Below are 22,097 nucleotides of genomic sequence, written 5' to 3' on the forward strand. Positions count from 1 at the left end.
TATAGTCCAGGGCACGGGAGAGACGCCCCTCCCTCCTCCCTCGTCCCTCCTCATCTCACGCCCTCACTTTGTCCCCTCTGGTAAAGGGACGTAAGGGGGATATTTTTCCGTCGTCCACGTCCCCGTGGTAGGACCATTGTGCCGTGAGCTTCGCTGATAAAGCTACAGTGATATATTTTTCCACCAGAAGTTTCGTCTTTGATAACTCGGAATATATTCATATTTTTCAGGAGGCTGAACCTCAGACTTACTTATTCTGACAATAGTATTAAAAAGTTTCTCGTCATTTTTTTCTTTTTATTCTCGAACACTATTTTTACTCGCGTAGTTTGTCAAATGCATCAGAAAATGTAGATACTTAATCATATATATATATATATATATACATATATATATATATATATATATATATATATATATATATATATATATATATATATATATATATATATATATATATATATATATATATATATATAATTAAGCATCTACGTTCGAGTTTATGGCCAGTTTTTTGCGGTATGATTCAAAGTTGAACATTTATTGTTTTTTCTTGTTGAAAACCATCAGTGTCATGTGGACCATATTAGCAATATAGGTACATCGTCGGCAGTGTTAACTCTGTTGATGGCGTGCGCATAAGTAGCATCACCAAGGCTGCTGGCATCGCCACGTATAGATTGATGGCCAGCGAAATTTCGCGGGGCGTACTGGCCGATTTATTGTGCCGATAAAATTGGCCCGATATTGGTGCCGCTCCCACCCAGTCCAGTGTGATCAGTTGCTCTCTGTCAGTGGACGCTATTCTGATTAATACGTTGGTAAAAAGGTGTACCTCTTCTCTACATAGATTCGTCTAAGATAGATAGGTATATAGTGAGTATTAAACTTATGAGACGTTGCCAGAAGGTAAGACACGACCGTAGCGATGGAAGATAATAGAGTGACGATGAACGAGCCGTGTGAGCTACGTGTGGTTGTCAGGAGTTATGTTTGAGATACAGGGATCGTGTGTCTGTCGACTGAATGCCAGCAGTCAACGCGTGAGTGAGGCGGAGAGAATGGACACCTACCTGTGCCAGAGGAGTGAAGCCTGACCACCACTAAGGCAGGGAGAGGTCGGGGTTTAACATTTTAACATTCATCATTTAACATTCATTATTACCGGGAATCGTGTGGCCCGACACTTGGTTCGACCTTATAACCTTCCCCTCGTTATGACAGTGAATATGATATTGCTAAATGCTTCTGCTTATTTCAGGTGGTTTAACTTAAACCACGAGGGCTCTGTCGTGGTTTACAGTTGTTCAGATATATGCAGGGTCTGAGCACTTTGTTAAGAGTGACTTGTAAGTAAAAACCAGGGTTTGGTGATGTGTTCATCGTGGATGATGATACAGCATGAGGAAACTCGGTTCCAGGTGACCTTACTCTGACCTTACAACCTCTTGAGTTCGACTATGAGACTCTTGACCTCCACTGGAGTAACCATATTCTCTCCAAAGGACACTGGATAACGCTTCAGGCTCCCCACCTCTTGATCTGCTACGGTTAGGTTAGGTCTCTCTCTCTCTCTCTCTCTCTCTCTCTCTCTCTCTCTCTCTCTCTCTCTCTCTCTCTCTCTCTCTCTCTCCCACCTCACATCCCCCGGTTCCGTCTCATCGTAAGTTTTCTTTAGGGACATCATTACTCCCGGTCTGCGAGAGTGGGCGTGGAGATTACCGTGGGTTTCACGTGGTGCTGAGATTTAGCAATATGAAGGAAAGTTTTTAAGGCGTTTGAGCCTCAAAGCAGGATCGACCTTCCTCCCCTCTCATCCCCGAGCTGCCCAGGTTGGTGTGGTCTGCATACCAAGATGTTTTTAACCTCCTTAACCCCATTCCTGCTTCGCTGGCTGGCTGGTGTGTGGGTGACTCTCTCTCTCTTGCTCGCGCCTTCGTATCCCTTAGTGGTGGTCCAAGAGATATCCACGTGCTGCTGTGTGGACAGCCAGCTGCACTCAGCCCGCACACATCTCGTGAGCAAGATGATTAAAACCTTCCATTACGAAGCCAGATTGTCACAAGAGGTGTTCTTCATTCCCTGTCGACCTTAGCTCCCAGATGATTGCCTTCCCTAACCTCTGTGACAGCATCTGGCGGTAATAAAAGGTGGATGGAGCTGAGATGAAGTACGCTGAGTTACCTTTATCAATCGTGCAGGTGAAAAACCGTATCTTTCTCGTCGCGGACAAATTCTTTATGAGCAAGTTATAATGGAGTCTTGCTGGCGGCAGCTCGGTCGCGCCAAAGAACGAGTGTAATTAGAATTATGATTACGGTAAGGAGTTCTACATCCGTAAACCCCCATTTTCCTTGATTACCATTGGTGCCTTGTGAGGGGAGGGAGCTTCACACTTGTATACGTGTGTGTGTGTTTGTCCTTAGCGGCCGAGCGACCGGCACACAGCGTCGTTTGAGCTCAGGCACCGTCAGGGGTGGTGGCGGGGGTCCTCCTCCTCCTCCTCCGTCGTTATTTCAAACGCCGCTCACGTCCTCATGTGTTGGCCGCGGTTTGACCCGCGGCGGAAGAAAATGGGAAGGTTGCTGCCGCTAGTCCACAAGTCCGCGGTGCAGGTACTACTTATTATATCCCCGGCGCAGTGCCTGGCCTCTCTGGTTTTCCCCCGTGTAGCGCCAGGCTCATAGTTTCTTACACACACACACACACACACACACACACACACACACGCCTTACCAAATTCATGGAAGCGAGAGAGAAATAATTTACTTTATGGAACTTTGATGTCACGTTAATGAATATCTTCCATCAATAAATTCTCTCAATTCCATTTTAATTGGTTCTTTACCCCCAGCTGAGTGGCTAGTAATATACTGGGACGATATTCTAAGACCACACCTCAAGCAGAGCCACCGTTCCTTTGTCTTCCCGGGGATTTAACTCGTCATTAGTGCTATTCTGATTCCTGTAGACTCGCTCGTTACACAGGGAAATGATATTTTAGGATTCTGAAGTCATTATACTCATGTGTTTGGTTGAAGGTTCTTATTTGAAGGTCATTTTTTTCAGTGACATTTTAAAGAAATTTAGAAAAAAACAGTCGATTTTCTTTATCGTTGCTATGAATTGTGTCATTTTTTTCCCCCACGAGAAGCTTAAGCAGTTGTAGTTGTCGTTCTAAAAAGTTGCTTGTTTGTTGGCTTTATGTTTGTGTGGTGAGGAGGTATAACCTCACTTTGTCTCATGTTCATGGATGACCATGACAGAGATGCTCCTCATTTTGTCCCGTCAGATATAGTGGGACGGGCCACTGGCAGAAGACGGAAAAATTCCCTCGACCTTTGTGTAGAATTTTCAACACACACCTTCCAGCAAGTAGCCTTTGCCCGCTGAACAAACCCGTGGGAAGGTGTGTGTGTGTGTGTGTGTGTGTGTGTGTGTGTGTCCCAAGAACCAACACCATCTTGGATAGCCTGTTGACGCTGGTGACGTCACAAAGGCCCGTCCAGTCCTAGACGAAGGCGGGAACAAGGAACAACAACAACAAGAACAACAGTGATACTTGAACCTGGGCGAACGTACCTGCCCCCTAGCGGCACCGTGGCCAACTGCTGCTGCATGTCGTCCCGGATAGAGAGCTTACAATCAATAAATGAGAGCGACACCCACCCCCTCCTCCCCCCCCCCTTTGTCCTTCGTTGATAATGGAAACATTAAGGCAGGTGGAGAGTGGGCATTGATGTCCAACCTTCCTTCGTTAGTAAGGGAGAATCGTAATATATTAACGAGCGGGGGCATGACAGGCTCTTTGATAAACGGCGAATTAATTAAGCCTTCCAGACACCAGGACCCAGAATATATATATATATATATATATATATATATATATATATATATATATATATATATAGAGAGAGAGAGAGAGAGAGAGAGAGAGAGAGAGAGAGAGAGAGAGAGAGAGAGAGAGAGAGATAGAGAGAAGTGTTGGTATTTACATTGTGAAAATTATACTAAAGTTATACTAATGAAAACCATCAACTTTGATGTACCAAGTCTTTATTTTCCATTTTTTATGACTTAACATTTCATAATTTTTTTTTTTTTGGCTTTGTGATTTTCGGTGTCGGTGATGATTATTTACATCATACATACATAGTGCAACATATATACATACGTACATATATAGATACATGATACATGGAATCACAACAAATGCGTGACATTGTAAATGCAGAAACACCACTAGGAAAAGTGAAGCCTAAGCGCTTTCGTGTATTACCACAGCCAGTCCTCTGAACGTGTGGTACTACACGAAAGCGCTCAGGATTCTCGTGTCTCCTTTTGATAGTAGAGTTTTCACACTTACATACATGCGCACGTACACTCACATAGTGTGTGTGTGTGTGTGTGTGTGTGTGTGTGTGTGTGTGTGTGTGTGTGTGTGATTTCACCATATCATGAGTGAGGCTGCGTCTGGAGCATGGTGTAAGGATGGAACCCAACCACACAACCACACAGTCATATGTATATGTCCTGAACGTTGCTGTACATCCAATTTATCTCTCCCGCATTTTGATCACCTCGTGTTCATAGCTGGAGATTAATGGTAATAATATAATAACAATAATATTTGTGTTATGATGATAATGATATAGTTATTTGATTAATCATAACCAAAGCGGAAAGATATGTATGTAAAATACATGTCACATAATAAGGGAGAATATGTGCGGTTCAACAGACAGTCATTACATATGCACTGAAGTGAAAGTTGGTATATAACACCTGGCGACAGTGGGTGACCGTGAGGAGGGTGTGGAAGCGGACGTCCTAAACCTCCGTGACAGTATTGTCCGTGTGGCTTCTTCTGTAAATGTTAAATATTGACCAGAGATTCTGTAGCATCACTGTAGCTCCAGATCCAGACGAAGGGGCCATGTCTTCCTCCCCTCGTCATCTCAAGCCTCGTACATTCTCTGATAACCTAATTGCTGATGGTTTAGAATTCAGTTTATCTTTTTTTTTCTACTCTAAATTTAATTAAAGCAAAATAAACTTTTTACAGACTCTTCGTAGCGTTTGATACGTTCAGAAACGGCGAAAGTATTTAGATATTTTGTTGAGGTTAAAATTGCGAGTCGTTATTTTATTTGTTAATTATTTACTTTCTTTTTTTTTTACTCTCAGTATGAGTTCCCGGTGATCATACCAGGCCTGGGATAAAGAAAGGTGCTCAGGGACCTCGAACCTGCCCTTCTCTCTCTCTCTCTCTCTCTCTCTCTCTCTCTCTCTCTCTCTCTCTCTCTCTCTCTCTCTCTCTCTCTCTCCCGGCCTTTGTTTATGTCCGCTTGTCAGGCTTTATTTGTCTAGTGTGTTTGCTCCGTGAATGAAGGCGTCCCCGTGGGGAGATTGCAAGTCTACAAATAAGCCGACATATATACGAGAGCAGCTATTCTGCCTGGGAGAATTTCGTTACGTGGACAGTAGAGAATTTTGATGAATTTTCAGAAGTGATCCTGTAACGCACATTGACATCACTTACTGATTATGTCCGTTTTTAGTTTTATTTCGTTGTTTCCCTTTTGATTTTTGGATTTTCTTTAAAGGTTAATACCCCACAGCAACTATCTTTTGCTTGTTTACGGAGTGGTTTTTACGGAGATGTGATATATTGAGTGATAATATCTGCAGTTTTTCAGTGTTTAGTATTGAAGTCCCACGTATGTAGGGAGGCGGCTGGAAAACAAATTACTATGGTATAGTGCGACGGTCGAGGAGGACCACCAGTGACTGCCGTTAACGGTGTTATTCTCCTACAGTGTGAATAGGTCTCTCGCCCATACCGCGTCATTGCTGATAGTGGTATAAACTTCCCGACCGGCAGTTCCCCAGTTGAGCGTTGCCGGGTACCTTGTGTCCGGGGGATCAACGTGACTTGAAGCATGTTTACCGCTTCTTTACTAACGATGACACCTTCTCCTCCCTTCCTCTTCCCTCTTCCTCCCCCTCTTCCTCTTCCTCCTCTTCCACCTCTTCTGTTAGGAATGAACGACCTTAACTTCAGTGTGACCCTTGAAGGGTCAGGTCGTAGGCAAGGCCCATCGTGAATGCGAGTCGCATCGTCGTGTTTTCGTGCTGTGATAAGTTGCAGGAGGGCTAAAATCTCACGGATCTGCTACACTTTCACTCGTTCACGAACGCCCGGTGTACGCCAACCAACCACCACCAGCATTCAGTGACGCAAGAACGTAAAGCGTACAAACAGAGCCACCACTCACGAACGTAAAGCTTACGCCCACCCACCACACACGACCGCCCCAGGACCACAGCGCTGGAAGCCAGTGAATGGCGAGGTCTCCAGAGTGCCAGTAAAAGTGGAGAACACTGAGAGAGGAGGAGGAGGAGGAGGAAGAGGAGGTAGAGAAGGAGGAGGAGGAGGAGGAGAAGGAGGATGGGATGGAGAGGGGTATGTAGGAGGTGAGGAAGGTGTCGCTGCATCAGGACGTCAAGGAGGAGGTGTGTGTGTGTGTGGGTGGTGGTGGTAGAGAGGATGGGAGAGGAGAGGGGAGGAGGGTTAGGGTGCGTCGCCGCTTGACACACAACCCGCCTCTGCTTCGCTTGCCTTTTGTCAACACTCTCCCACCCTCGGGGACGCCAGCCATTTTGAGGACAATATCTTTTAACCTTTTGCGTTGTGGAGGTTCTTGATACAACTGCTGAAGCAGCGCCACCAGGTCGAATGGCTTTTTTCATATTTTCGTTTGTGTGTGTGTGTGTGTGTGTGTGTGTGGGAGGGAGGGAGGACCGAAAGACTTTCTTTTTTACTGTTTTATTTTTTATGGGTTATCGTTCTTGTACAAAAGTCAAGACCCACTTCTACGTACACACTCCATAGGGACAGTGAAACCCTCTACCACACACACACACACACACACACACACACACACACACTGTCATATGGTGACTAAAACCCCCACAGTTATTCCTCCAGCGATTAGATTTACCGGCGACATGTCCTATAGACGAACGGATGTCGTAAAACACATCCCACCCGTGGGGCATTTTCTTTTAGGCCTCCCAAGAGGGGTGGTTTGTGGTGCGGCACGTCCCACCAGCTTTTGTGGCCTGTGCCGGACACGCTGCCCACTCCTGTGTGGCGCGCTGCGCGGAGGGTGGAATACAGAGGTGAAAGGTAAAAGTTGAAAGCTGATAAAGATATTCCGCTCTGTACATCGCACGTTGTTTTGGTGGAATACCTAATTAGCTATCGCATATACAATTATTTTTCGCGGCATGATAGTCAGATGCATACATTTTTTCCTCTCTACAACAGTTATTTTTTCTTTAAAGTAAATTGGTGGATATGCTGAGCGAAACTTAAAGACGAGCCTTTTATCAGGGCTTTTGGTCTCCCTAAAGATGAGCCTGGCTGCTGCAACAGACTGTATTATCACAACGTTGTGTGTTAACCTTAGCTTATATGACAAGGTTCATCTGCCGACTGAGGAAGCATCGACATAGCTAACGTGCTGATGGAATGACCTGGAAGCCACGACGAGGACAATCCAAAGACAAAAGAACATGTATGCGACGTGGGTGTCGAATGTGTTCCGAATGTTTGATGTTTGAATACATCGTTAATTATCTATTTGGGTGAAAAAAAAATATTTTCTATAACAGTATTATTTTTTTTTAACATTTCTAAGTCACTGGGGCCATTTGGTTCTACCGTCACTTAGAGAGAAGCTTGTAGAATAAAATGGCCGTGAACAGCCTTTTCATCCAAATAACAGAGTGCCGCCTCTAAAAAGAAAACGAGACGATACATAGCAGTTTGACAAGCCAGCTGGAGACAAATGACCTCAGTTAACGACCGTAATAGATCAACGTGGAAACGATGAGGCCAGATTAATGTTGTGTGTACCGTTTGTTAACACCATACGAGAGGCTCAGGGTAGGATGATAAGTGTGGTACTGCGCTCAGTGGATGATAAGTGTGGTACTGCGCATAGTGGATGATAGGTGTGGTACTTCGCTTAGTGGATGATAAGTGTGGTACTGCGCTTAGTGGATGATAAGTGTGGTACTGCGCTCAGTGGATGATAAGTGTGGTACTGCGCTCAGTGGATGATAAGTGTGGTACTGCGCTCAGTGGATGATAAGTGTGGTACTTCGCTCAGTGGATGATAAGTGTGGTACTTCGCTTAGTGGATGATAAGTGTGGTACTTCGCTCAGTGGATGATAAGTGTGGTACTTCGCTCAGTGGATGATAAGTGTGGTACTTCGCTTAGTGGATGATAAGTGTGGTACTTCGCTCAGTGGATGATAAGTGTGGTACTGCGCTCAGTGGATGATAAGTGTGGTACTTCGCTTAGTGGATGATAAGTGTGGTACTGCGCTCAGTGGATGATAAGTGTGGTACTTCGCTTAGTGGATGATAAGTGTGGTACTGCGCTCAGTGGATGATAAGTGTGGTACTTCGCTTAGTGGATGATAAGTGTGGTACTGCGCTTAGTGGATGATAAGTGTGGTACTGCGCTCAGTGGATGATAAGTGTGGTACTGCGCTCAGTGGATGATAAGTGTGGTACTTCGCTCAGTGGATGATAAGTGTGGTACTTCGCTTAGTGGATGATAAGTGTGGTACTTCGCTCAGTGGATGATAAGTGTGGTACTTCGCTCAGTGGATGATAAGTGTGGTACTTCGCTTAGTGGATGATAAGTGTGGTACTGCGCTCAGTGGATGATAAGTGTGGTACTGCGCTTAGTGGATGATAAGTGTGGTACGACTGAGTGCGTATCTGGTGCCTCCTGCACTTGCGTACGTGAGCCTGTATGATCTCTGATGATGAACGATATACGCATGTCGTACGCACTCACGACCGTATTTAAAGACATGGGCTTAGGGAAGCGTATTGGAAGCTGGGTAGATGTATGCGGAGAGTATGGTGTGTGTGTGTGTGTGTGTGTGTGTGTGTGTGTGTGTGTGTGTGTGTGTGTGTGTTGACTCGCGTTCTTATAAATCGTTTTTGCTTGTTTGTATGATGCTGGTATTGTAAACTATTGTGATTATTACACTTGTTCACTAAAAAAAAAAATCGTGTCTCAAGTTATTTGAAAATGTATTCCTATCTTTCTCAGTCCGGGAATGTCACGTCATGTTATCCACACTTCTCTGAACTTGACTGAATCCTTGATGGTTAAGATATGATCACTGGACCGCTCTGGTAACTCTAATAAAGTTAAGACGTAGCATGAATGAACTATGTCCTCTACCCTGGATGCTCGCTTCCCCCCTCAGATGTACGGCCAGGACACACCGCGTCTATCACACTTCGCTCTTGCATACATTACGTCAAACCTTCACTGAGGTTTTACATCCGGGTGCTGTGCCCACCTCTTAAACCCCGATGCGTCTCCGGTGACCCCGTAAATCCATACCCCGGTCTCAGATGTTCTTTCTGAGGCGCGACTTAACATCCGGGGAGGACGGACGACGGGAATCACGTCAGCTTATGTCGTGGCTGGTGTGTGAGGGAAGGGTGTTGTGTGTGTGTGTGGTATTGTAGGGCAAAACAGATACACACGCTCACGAGTTTGTATATATATATATATATATATATATATATATATATATATATATATATATATATATATATATATATATATTCGAAAATATGCTGTGGTGACTCATCAGGACTGAGCATTCTAAGGGGAAAAGAAAAAGGTCGACTGTGTCTCTGGCGATTGTATAATTGCTCCTTGAAAGAAGACTGTCTTTTTCATGGTCTCCCACGGGGCACGGGCCAAGCATCTTCCAGTCGTGGCCGTCTCCGGTGAAAAAGAAAGACAAGAAAGATAAGATATAAGAAAATACAATGAAGGAATTAATCAGAGCTCTGCATGTGTTTGTGAACCAGACCCTTAAATGTAGAAGGATTTTCGGAAGAGACGAAAGTACGAAGCAATATCGTTGAGAATAGCGTAGCGCGAAGTTAAATGGCTGTCTGGACGTGGAGGGAAAGAAGCAAACATGTATAGTTGGTCATTTCTCTGAGCTGCCAACTTTCACACGGTATATCTGGGATGGTTGTGGCACGCCGTGCTGCGTGACCTGACCTGAGCAGGAGGCACGCAATCAAGCCAACACTGGCCGGCAGAAAAGCTAAAGCAGTGAGAGAGAGAGAGAGAGAGAGAGAGAGAGAGAGAGAGAGAGAGAGAGAGAGAGAGAGAGAGAGAGAGAGAGAGAGAGAGATTCGTTTCTCAGAGAATAGGCCGAGATTAGGAATTGAAATGCAACAGAAAACGTCTGTTAGGGCCAACTACTGTTGGTTGAGCTTTGCAGTGAAGGAACGCGGACAAAAAAAACATCCTTGTCAAAGAGGGAATTGGACGACGAGGGCCCCTCCTCCTCCGTCAGATGTGCGAGCAAGCGCCTCCCTATGCAGGCGCTGACGGAATAACTCGCTAAACGACTTTAAGCGTCTCTTATCAAATGGGGAAATTCATTCCAGTTATGAACAGAATCCAACATTTTTTCAGCACGGTTGTTATTTGCAAGAGGTAGAATTATATATATATATATATATATATATATATATATATATATATATATATATATATATATATATATATATATAATGATGTAGAAGTGATTCATGCACTTGCAAGTGTTCAGATAAACCTTACTTATATTTGTCATATGAATGTGAGCTTGTGATGTAGAACTTGCATTCTGTTCATATGAATTTCCTCTAACTTGATGTTTCGTCTTTTATCTGACACACAATGGTATATACTTATACCCAAGACATGGTTGGAGGTTGAGTTATTCTGTGTTAAATATTTCCTTGTTTTTGGTATATCTTCTTGAATTTGTGATGCAAAGTGAAGCAGAACCTTAACGAAAAGTGTCGAGAAGTGTAATTCTGTAAATCTCATGCAGTGTGGGAGCTCATTTTCTCGGAGAAAATACCGTATTTAGGATTTGTGTAATTGTGTGTTGGAGAGCAGGACGCTCGTAAGGCGTATATAAATATGGATTTGTTTTAAGACTGTCAGTGTGGATGTCTGCAGCTGAGGGCAAGTGTGTGTGTGTGTGTGTGTGTGTGTGTGTGTGTGTGTGTGTGTCCTCAGGAGATTGTGGCGTTTGAAAATCTCTTGGCATGAGAAGGATACCTGTGCCACTCTCCTGGGAATATAATTAAGTGCAAAATGGACTGATTTCCGACCTTCCCGGTGAGCCTGCATGCCGAATTACTTCTTGCATGCCGTGTTTCGTGGCCTCATTTTTTTTTTTTCTAGTGGCCTCGTGATGGTTCCCTGACCTCGCCTGTGTCTGCTGCCTGACCTTGCCTGTAGTGGCCCTTCCGACCCTACCTATGACACTGCAGAGGGTTGGCTGACCTGCCGGGTACAGCATGTCATGACTGACCTCCTCTCCCGGAGGAAGAAGTTCTTGACAGACCCCCCTGGCAGGGGTGGCGTGTTGATTGACGTGTCCAGGTTGACCTGCTTGACCTTACCTGACCTGATGTTGAGTGCATGACACGGGTGGAGGGGCAGAGGAGGAGGAGGGGGAAGGCCTGGGTGTGCAGAAAGTTGGTGGTGGTGGACTATGGAGGGATCGTCCCTCACAACCTTCAACACGGGTGATGTTGACCCAAGCAGCCAACGTCTGGACACTCAAGATAACGCCAAGGGTTCCCGCCTCTTCTCCATCACGGGACCATGTCCTTCTTCCGGTCGTCTTCGCCTCGACTCATCAAGTTATTTAAGAACGCAAGGGACATGCCTGTGTGTGTGTGTGTGTGTGTGTGTGTGTGTGTTGGAAACTCTTCATGATGTCTAACACTTCTCTCTTCAGAATATAGATCATATGGTCTGGCATGTCGACCCTTTACTTGAAGACGAAAACTTTCTCCTCAGGATTCGGGAGCATGTGTAGTGTCGGGACGGAGTTGGCTGTGCATGTCGTTCAGAAACTTTGCCGTGCGTTAACCAGAACATAAGTGTTGATGTCGCGGTCATACACTTCAGTCCATACTTGTTGATCGTGTCGGGCAGATCGAACCAGCTTGAAGCATGTTAACTGCATCGTGACGTTAATCATTTTCCCTGTAAACGGAGAAAGAAAATAAGCATTTCAGCATGGCTGACTCTATTCATCAAAATTATTGCATGCTCTCTTTCATATACATTGTGCTTTAGAGACTGGATATGACTCATATCGCATGCTTGATAGTGCTTGCTGCTGCTGAGATGCCACCAGCATGTGTAGTGTAGATTGTAGGGCATAAATATTGTTAAGGTCTGCTGACGAGCGTTGCCAGCCATGTTTGGCCTGTACGGTCTACAGGCCCACCGGGCCAGGATGGCGGCGGGGCACGACAAGTACGCCAGCAGGACCAAGCTGAACAAGAAGCAGCGTAAGAAGTTGTTGCAGCAGCAGCGGGACGTGCGGGAGAGGCGGCGGAGGTCTCCGCAGCGCGCCAGCCAGTTGGACGTGAGGTGCGGCCACACCAACTCGGCCAGTAGCGTGCCGGCCGCCGCCCGGAAAGGGTCCCCGTGCCTCTCGCGTGCCTCCAGTGCGCTCAGCGATTACGTGCCCGTGTCGCGGTCTCGCTCACCCTTCAACCCGAGCAACAGCAGCCAGGGGAGCCCGCGGCGACCGCACGCCTCGCCTGGGGCTCCGCTCCGGCCCCAGCAGCACCAGCAGCAGCAGGGGGGCGGGGCCGAGGCCGGTATGGTCACGGCCAGTCTCGAGTCACTCGCCAGACTTTTCTCCTGTGTCGCCGTCAGCAAACCACGCCTTCACCACCGCTGCTACCACAACCACGCCATGCACGGGTGAGTCTCCCTCCTGTGTCCTTGTGCCATGCACGGCTGAATCTTCCTTGGGGTGGTGCCCTTACGCAGGCATGGATGTGAGTGTTTCTGAGATGCCCTCATGCACGGTTGATATTCCCTGGGGTTTTGGCCGTCATGCGGGCAGGGTTGCCTGCCTGTCCCTGGGGTATCTTCATGCACAGACGTGGCTAGTATACCTGGTGGTGCAGTCATGCAGATATATATATAGGTGAGTGTGTTCCTGTGGGAGATGGGTGTAGTCATGCACCTGGAACAGCCGTTGTGGGTGGGTGGGTGGGTGAGTGCCAGCCAGCCAGCCAGGCGGCCTAGAATCGTGTGTCATTTGCATGCAGTGTGTCAGTCAGTCACCGGGCCGTGACACACGGCCAGATCTTGCTCTTTGCCCCTCCCACCTCACCCTCCCATCATGTGGTACGTACGGCTCTACGTGTCATGTGAACCTGTGGCACGCATCTCGATGCTTGTCCTCGCTCACAGGTGAGTGTCTCATGCTGTTTCCCCACATAGTTTTGTTTTGCTCGTGTTGATGGTAGTGACTGGAGGAGCATGACATGGAAGGTGTCCGACTCACGACTGTTCCCACTCTCGACCATCTGTTTGTTGTCTTGTGGCCACACCTGGAGCTCCTAACCTAATGTTACACAACACTAGATTAGCAGCGAGAGCTGAATTCAAACCGGGTATTTTTTTTTCGCCTTATTTTGAATTCATACGTTGGGACTTATTCATTTTGAATTCATACGTTGTGACTTATTCATTTTGAATTTACATGTAGAGAGTTTTTTCCCATTGTAGATTTAAATCAAGGGATTTATTTTTTAAATTCTGATTTTAAACGTGATTTTTTTTCCTTCTAGATTTAATGTTCGATTTTTTTTTTCATTGCGTTCATTCAGCGGAAGTTGTAAAGGATGTTGCATGACTGAGTTGTTCGTGGACCTTGATGCTTCAAGAAATGTTGGTTATATTGAGAGGGCCCCCCTACCCCCTGTGAAACTGTCTTGCACGCGGGAGAGTAATGCTTGCACGCGCGTGCGTTAATGTTCTGACTATACATATATATACAGCATGTAAGAGAGTATGCTTGCACACACGTGCGTCCCTGATGCTTTCAGTGCACGTACGTGAAAGAATGATTAAATGCACATGGTGTACGTGAATGTATGTATTAGTACATGCACGTGAGAATTCACGATGCACACGTCCGTGTGTGTGTGTGTGTGTGTGTGTGTGTGTGTGTGTGTGTTATTTACGATAACCAGATGTCTCACACCAGGTTTATATCATGGTCGCTCTGAATCAACTCTCGTGTGAGCACGTTTTGGAATGGCCGTCAGTTGGACGTAAGAATATCTTCACATTTTTAGAAAATTGATTTCTTTTTTAGTCCCAGGACATCTATGTACATATGATTATACCTTTTTGTCTAACAATTATCATGATGTGATTTTTTTTTTCTGGCAAGGCTGAGCATTTTCTTTTCTTTGACCCCAGTTCGGGCATGTATTTTAATGGAAATATTGCCATGTGATAGCGTTCTGCTGGTTCATTGAAGCAAATTCAGAAGTGTTTGTAACTGGTTGTTACGCAAATTTATACATATCGCATGTTTACCAAATGGCGTCCTAGCTACTTCTCTTCTTTGTATATCAACTGACTGTTATTTTTTCTCTTGTGTCTCCCCTGATGATGTGGTTATTATACGAAAGTGCACTTGGGAACTTATCGTGTTTCATTTTCCCCGTGGACTCATAGGAATATCTTGATCACGCGCAAAATTGTGATCCTTTCCAATATATATATATATATATATATATATATATATATATATATATATATATATATATATATTATTCAAACCTTCGTTACTGAGGGATGACATTTTTATGTCGTATTCTTGTTGTCTTCCTGGTTGTCCTGTATTCATCTGTTGATAGTATGTAAGACTGATAGGTATCCACTTGTACTGATATTACCCTGCAGTGACGACGCTCATATTTCCGCAACTAGTTACCTGGAGAGAGAAGGTTTAATGCAAGGCAATTCTGACTATTTTTTATGAAGTACTGTAATGGCTGGCGTCCCCACCCCTCCTCGTTTTCTGATTTGAGTCAGAATTAGGTCGTGAGTTATTCATACGTTAATGACAATGTTCATAAACTCATTGGCAGGATTCAGGATCTGTAATTGGCTGTTGCTAGCGTGGTTCAGTAGTTCCCTTATCATCTTGTGTATGACGATACGACTTAGAAAACAAAGGTACAAATTTGGAGCACGACGGCACGACCCCTAAGCACGACGATACGGCCCTTGAGCACGACGGTTCGGCCCTTGAGTACGACGGTACGGCCCTTGAGTATGACGGTACGACCCTTAAGTACGACGGTACGACCCTTGAGCACGACGGTGCGACCCTTGAGAACGACGATACGACCCTTGAATACGACGGAACGGCCCTTGAGCACGACCTTACGACCCTTGAGCACGACGGTACGGCACTTAAGCACAGCGATATGGCCCCACGGTGTGGTAGCGCGGTCTCTAACCAAATCTTGACAGGTCATGTCAGAAGAGAGGTCACTGTGCTGTAGGGTGGTACCGTCGTGGTGCTCAAGGTTGACCCACAAGTTCCTCTGGGTGATACGTCACATGGTTCCCGCTGGATGCGCCAGGACGGTGCAAGACGAAGGAGGCGATGCCATGCCCTGTTAAATATCTAGTCGCCGCGTAAATTAACAATTTCAACTTTTCCTCGCCACTGGGTACGCATCGATTACGCCATGTCGTCGTCCCAAATCATGCAGATGCATTTATATATTTTCCGTCTTGGATATTTGGAATCACATCAAGGGTGAAGCCTCCTCTCTCCCTCACTGCCTCCCTCCCTCCGTCGTCACGGGAATATGAAAAATGGTGGAGTTTGAAGAGAGTCATCTGTGTGCTGCTTGTGTCAATATTTTCTGTGTGTGTGTGTGTGTGTGTGTGTGTGTGTGTGTGTGTGTGTGTGTGTTGTACGCGAACGTTTTTGTTTGTATGTGTTTTATTGTACATGCATTTCCGCTCTTGTATGTAATAATAATGATGATAATGATAATAATAATAATAGTAATAACAATAATAGTAATAATACTAATGATAACAATAGTGATAATGATAATGATAATAATAATAATAATAATAATAATGATACTGACAATGATTAAAGATTTACCAAATGACCTGATAATGTTGAAAATACAGAGAAAATATATTCCACTATGGACACTGGGCTGTAAATATGGGACGTGTATGTTTGTGTGCATGTTGTGTGTCTGTGTTGGGCATGTCTGTTTCTGTAAATTTCGGGTGTGTGTGTTTATTTTATTCACATTTCTCGGTGCGTTTTTGTATATGTATCTGCCTTTTTGTGTGGGCGAGGCGAGTCTGTCCTTTTTGTTATATTAATATTTGTGTATTACGGTGAGAGCGTTTTATACTCGTGCTGCCCCGTGTTATGTGTTGTGTATGTGTGTGTGTGTTTGTGTGTTTGTGTGTTATGTATCACGTTGTGCCCGACGTACATATACAATGGAGAAATTTCAACGCTTTCATGAAGTGTGGATCATTTTCCTTACGCTCTCGCTTGGTGACTGGGCGCTGCATGGTGTCCACCGCCACACTCTCGTCCACACTCTGTACGGTGAACTCACTAGTGTGGTTAACGGAGCGGTAGGGTAATTGAGGCTAGCGTCTCTCTCCGCCACATGGAGTTGTCATGACTCACTCCGCTTGGGTCGTACCTTCAAGGTCAAGGTCACGACGTGGGGTCATGGTGTGAGGGAGATGATGCATTATGCAAGATGCACCGGGCAACACACACACACGCACACACACACACACACCACACGCGCGTCATACCCATCCCCGCTGACTGACCATCAAGGTCAAGGTCAGGTCATGTGGTGTTCCCCCCCTCCATTATCTTTTGACCCGGTAGAGTAATTTCAACGATGGTTTGACCGGTGCACATCATGTATCATGTTGCATATCATTAGATAAGGACCAGGTCAGTGCAACATCGTGGTCTCCGGGCTCACATCGGCTGTCACCATCAAAATACAACCAATACGTTATGGTGGAGATTTCAGGGATGCCATCTCGTCATAGCGGGACCGTCATTGATGGCATCCATCAGTCCTGCATCTAATTATCACTCGTTATATACCAAACACACACACACACACACACACACACACACACGTGAATGAGCACACGGTAGTTAGAGGAGTGTGAGTCACAAGGGAACTTTGTCTGGATCGTTCGTCTATAACACACTATAACGTAACAGATATGAGCAAGTCGGGTTCTAATTGATTATCAGATGTTTCACGAATAATTCGCAGGTTTGTATGACGCGTTGAACAGTGTTCACTGGTTTCTGTAGCAACGAATAGTGGAAGTCTATCTGAATGTGTTGATTTGGGTCAGGTGTGTTATTACTATTATTATTGTTATTGTTATTATTATTATTATTATTATTATTATTATTATTATTATTATTGTTATTATCATTATTACAATAGTATTGATAATCTTACTACTGCTACTACTTTTATCATTAGTACTACTACTACTACTAAAATAATATTGATAATGATAATGATGATACCATTAATAATGATAATGATGACGATAACGATGATAATAATAATAATGATTTATGATAATAATTATGATAACAATGATAATTATAATAATAACGATAATCTTGCTATAAGAGTTTGATATCCCGAATGTGGGGATTGCCTCTGACCCCACACTGTTCCAGTAAGTGTTTATGGAAGGTTAAGTGCCAAGTTGGGATGTCCCTGGGATCCCTGGAGGAGTGAGAGTGTCTTCATGCCGCGAGTGGCGGGTGGTGTACGGGGATAACAACATAAGAGTGGTTGAAATGAAAAGAAATTGGATGGAGCGATAAGAACACTTTGGAAACAGGGGAGACTTAAGAGGCAATGATGCGTAGGGATGAAAGAGATGCTTAAAGTTAGTGGAGACGGTATTGCTGAAGAAGTAGACGGAAAAGGAGAAGGAAAAATAGATTGATGAGAAGGAAAAATAGATTGATGAGAAGGGAGTTCAGAGGGACGCGAGGAAATGGGGGATTATATGGGTTATAGAACGAGTGGGAAGTGATGACTGTGTCGGAGTTGATGTCGTGGAAAACTGACTGGAGTGGAAAATTGATGACGTAAGAGCATGTGATGGGTAAAGAAGATGTGAGGAGGCCAGGATGGTGGGAGTATCACCTTAATGAAACTTGGATGAGGGTCCTGAATTCTACATAGAATTCTTTAAGTGTATATATATATATATATATATATATATATATATATATATATATATATATATATATATATATATATATATATATATATATATATATATGAGTAGCTGAATACAGATACTGTTAAATTTCGCGTCAGGAGAAGCATCATTTTATGGAAGGATGGAGGGGCGTGACTCAAGACCTGGGTGTGGTGGTGGCGTCAGGTGCCGCGCGCGCGCGTGTGTGTCAGACCCACTGTTGCTTGTAGGGTTGTGGGAGTTTGACGTCCATGTCACCAGCTTTGTCGCAGGTGTCACCTGGGGGTCGTGAGACGTGCCGGGGTGAATGGCATTCCTATCACTCTTCGAGTCTCCTGCCGTGGTGCCAATGTCTGTCGCTCCCGAGTTGCCAGGGGATGGCGACACAGAAGCCCCCCCTCCTCTCTCTCTCTCTCTCTCTCTCTCTCTCTCTCTCTCTCTCTCTCTCTCTCTCTCTCTCTCTCTCGATGGTCACTAGAGCTCGTAGTGTGACGACTCTGTGAATAAGCATACCGACTGTAGTTGAGGAGGAATGCCGTGGGGGCCTGGGGGAGTGCCACAGGCTCGCCACGGTATAATCCTGGAAGTCTTATTGACTTGGTGAAATGTTACCTTCCCTCTGTGATGTGATTGGCCGCTTCTTATTACTTGTGCTGGCGAGAGGAGGGTACGATGTGGCTGAGGAGGAGGAGCGGGGAATGTACGATGAAGGGAGAGCATAAGACAGGGGACGATGATGGGGAGAGGGTATGACTTGGGAGTATGGCGGGGTTGCGGGGGAGTGCATGGGTAATTGGAAGGGGACGGAGATAAGAGGGGATGCAAGCGAGATAGACCAAGAGTCTGGAGATTTGTGAAGTAGAAAGAGATAGATGGAAAGAGACATGAGTGCAGGAGGTAGCGAGGGAATGACATGGGCAACGTATGGAGTAAGAGGTTTATAACCAGTGACATGAATAAGGATGATTGGGAGAATGTGGTGTGCAGGCGAGGGAGAGGGGAGAGTAGGAAGGGAGAGGTTGCATATTCGCGAGTAACGTGTGAGGAGAAGACGGAGTGATAAAAAGGGACAGGAGAGGGCAATGATGCTGGGACGGGGGATAGTGGTGTGGGAGGGGATAGGTGCGAGGATGGCGATGGTGGGACAGGGGATAGTGGGATGGTAGCGGTGGTGGAGATAGTACAATCAGAGACAACAGAGGAAGTGATGGAAGGGGGGAATAATGACGGAGGTAAATGAATAAGAGGGAAATGATGGTGATAAAAGGGGGAGAGAGACAGATGGAGGAGGGGAAGTGAGGGGATACTGGCAAGATGACGCACACCCCACTCCCCTCTGTTGGGGAGCTTGTTTGTTTATGTGTGTGTGTGTGTGTGTGTGTGTGTGTGTGTGTGTGTGTGTGTGTGTGTGTGTGCGTGTGTGTGCACCAGCGACAGGTGTGCTGTAATTACACAGTAAGTTATCGTCATTATTATCTTCTGAGTGTGGTAAATTAAGCGCCTGTGAAGTGTGCCAAACTACATTTGAGAAAGAATTCACACACACACACACACACACACACACACACACACACAGACACGAGGAACCTCTCTATCCGTCTTATCGTTATAATCAGCTGTTCCACCCATCATGCGTCTTCAGCAATTACTTCTACCCATCGGACTACTCTTCCAGATCTTCTAGTACCCGGCACGCTCACCTAAAACTCTCTCCTCTCACAACTCCCTCCTCCACTCGCCTAACTCTCCCATTCGTCACATTTTTCCTCTGTAACACTCGTCACGCTTCCATAGAATCCTACCTGCGTGTTACGCTGTCATGTCATCTACTCGTTTGTCACACAATCCCATAGCTGGCCTTCCCTCGTCACATATGTTACACAAACACCACGCTACTCCCACACTCACTCAGCAATCATCTCGTCCCTCACCGCCTCTCCAGGAACCCTCTCCTCCTGTCTTCGTCGCAACCTAAATTCCTCCTCCGTCAGCGAGTTGACCTTCGCCCGGTTAACAAAGGACCTGACTTCGTTCTGCCTGACACTCTTGACTCCGTCACACCGCCGGGCATCAGTCACCTCCCATGTTGACGTGACATAGAGTGGAGGACATGGGTGGAGTAGATACATTGATCTCGGGTGACTGACACTGGCTGGTAGTGAAGAATTCACCTGGTCACTGTGTGTGTGGTGTGTGTGTGTGTGTGTGTGTGTGTGTCGTGGGTTGGAGTGGAGAGGGGATGGGGATAGTGTTGCAGTCTTCTTTCCCACCACCGCCAGTATGACAACCACTGTCACTACCATTACAGCCGCTACCAACCCCACCTGTCCTTCTACCTCCTCCACCACCACCACCACCACCACCACCACCACCACTCCACTCCAGCGCGAGTGTTCGATATCCGAGGATGACGTCACGCACACGTCAGGAACGTAAACATGAATGACTGGGAAGACTTTAAACCCTCGCATGTTCCGGGAACGTAGCGGGGGTGACGCGTTGAGGAGGGGGCGGAGGAGGAGGCGGGGTGGCAGGAGCAAGAACATTTCAACTCGACCCCGTATCTCCATTATTAGCCGCTGGGGTAGCGCCCTCCCCCTCTGCCGCGCTATGAACCTCCTGCTGGAGGCCTCGGTAGGCTCTCACGTTACAAACCATTACTGCAGCAGCGGTGAAGCAGAGACAGATAAAACTGCTCCTCCTTGACATCTCCGATATCAACAAGATAGCACGGAGGATGATTTCCCTTGTCTTCTTTTTTCTCTTTACTTCTCATGAAGGAAGCAGTAGCCTCACTCTTGCTCTCTTCTTGAGTTTGAGAAAGTTTGTGAGAAAGATAAAAAAAAAGAAAGGCATCAAAAGAAGCCACTGTTTGTGAAGCTTCCTTCACAAACAGAGCGCGACTTGCGAAGACTCAGCTGAAGTGAACGAGGGGAACGAGACGAGGTCTCCAGTTCCAGTGATGGGAACGTACCAGGACCAGGAACATTAATGCTACCCATTACATGTAGGTCACGGCCAGCTTGACCTGAGGTGACGGATGGGTAGCGGACGCTCCCGCCAGCGGCTGACCACGACGGGTATAAAGAAAAAAAAACACCGTCGGTTTGGGGGTGGTGTGACGTCGCATGTAAACAAACCTTGAGCAAATGGATGTGACGTCACTGGTAAACAAAAGTATCACCAAATGAACATTAAACTCTGTGTTGCAAACGGGTGGACCAGCGCCAGAGGATGGGATATTACGGCTGTAAAGAAGAAGAAGAAGAAAAGAAAAAAAAATATCGAATTCTTTTTCATGCAATAAACATAAAGGAAACGCCAAGAAAGGCTGTGACGTCACGGATGTAAACACAGCGAGAGGGTGGGTGCGTGCGTGCGTGCGTGCATGCGGACGAAGACTGGGCGCATGTAACGGCTCACTTGACAGTCCACCACGGATAGGAGGACCTTCACCGCCTTTATGTAACTCGTCAGCTATTGATTCCAGTGAAGCGGGCAGGAGCCTGTTAAAGCCCGTTTTCATACCTTGACACCTGCCTTCGTGAAATATTCCAGGGGACAGCTTGTTTCCTGACGCACATGATGCCTGGGGTGAACTGTTATTATTCCGCGTATTTTAACTGTTCCAAGTGTTATACGCTCATGGTTAGTGTACAGTACTGAAGAGTCTGGCATTAAGAGTATATCGAATAAGGTTCGAAAGGTTTAAAGTGGAGTCATACATGTGTGTTGTTTCATATTCTCGATATTCTCTTCGTCAGGCGCGGGAATGTTAAGTCTAGTAAAAAGAAATGTATTCTCCGTTAGGGATTAGAGGACGTGAGGCACACGAGTATGCGTCACATTGTCCCTGTAGATTCAGGGCGACAGAGGATGATACG

General features: G+C 45.8%; 1 protein-coding gene across 8 annotated transcripts in view; it reads left to right on the plus strand.

Annotated features, from left to right (window-relative positions):
• Slob (Slowpoke binding protein) overlaps positions 1-22,097 on the plus strand; it is a 399,771-nt gene that overhangs the window by 83,411 nt on the left and 294,263 nt on the right. For 3 of the 8 annotated variants that reach the window (XM_071676149.1, XM_071676150.1, XM_071676151.1), the window contains exon 1: positions 11,158-12,849. The exons of 1 other annotated variant lie outside the window; for it this stretch is intronic. In XM_071676149.1, coding sequence (XP_071532250.1) covers positions 12,335-12,849 — 515 coding nt within the window. In that variant the 5' untranslated portion in view covers positions 11,158-12,334. Of the gene's footprint in view, positions 1-11,152; positions 12,850-22,097 lie in introns of those variants that run through there. 4 more of the 8 variants (XM_071676154.1, XM_071676156.1, XM_071676157.1 and 1 more) reach the window with 3 other exon arrangements.

This window comes from Panulirus ornatus, chromosome 22 (genome assembly GCF_036320965.1).
Source record: "Panulirus ornatus isolate Po-2019 chromosome 22, ASM3632096v1, whole genome shotgun sequence".
Lineage (NCBI taxonomy): Eukaryota > Metazoa > Arthropoda > Malacostraca > Decapoda > Palinuridae > Panulirus > Panulirus ornatus.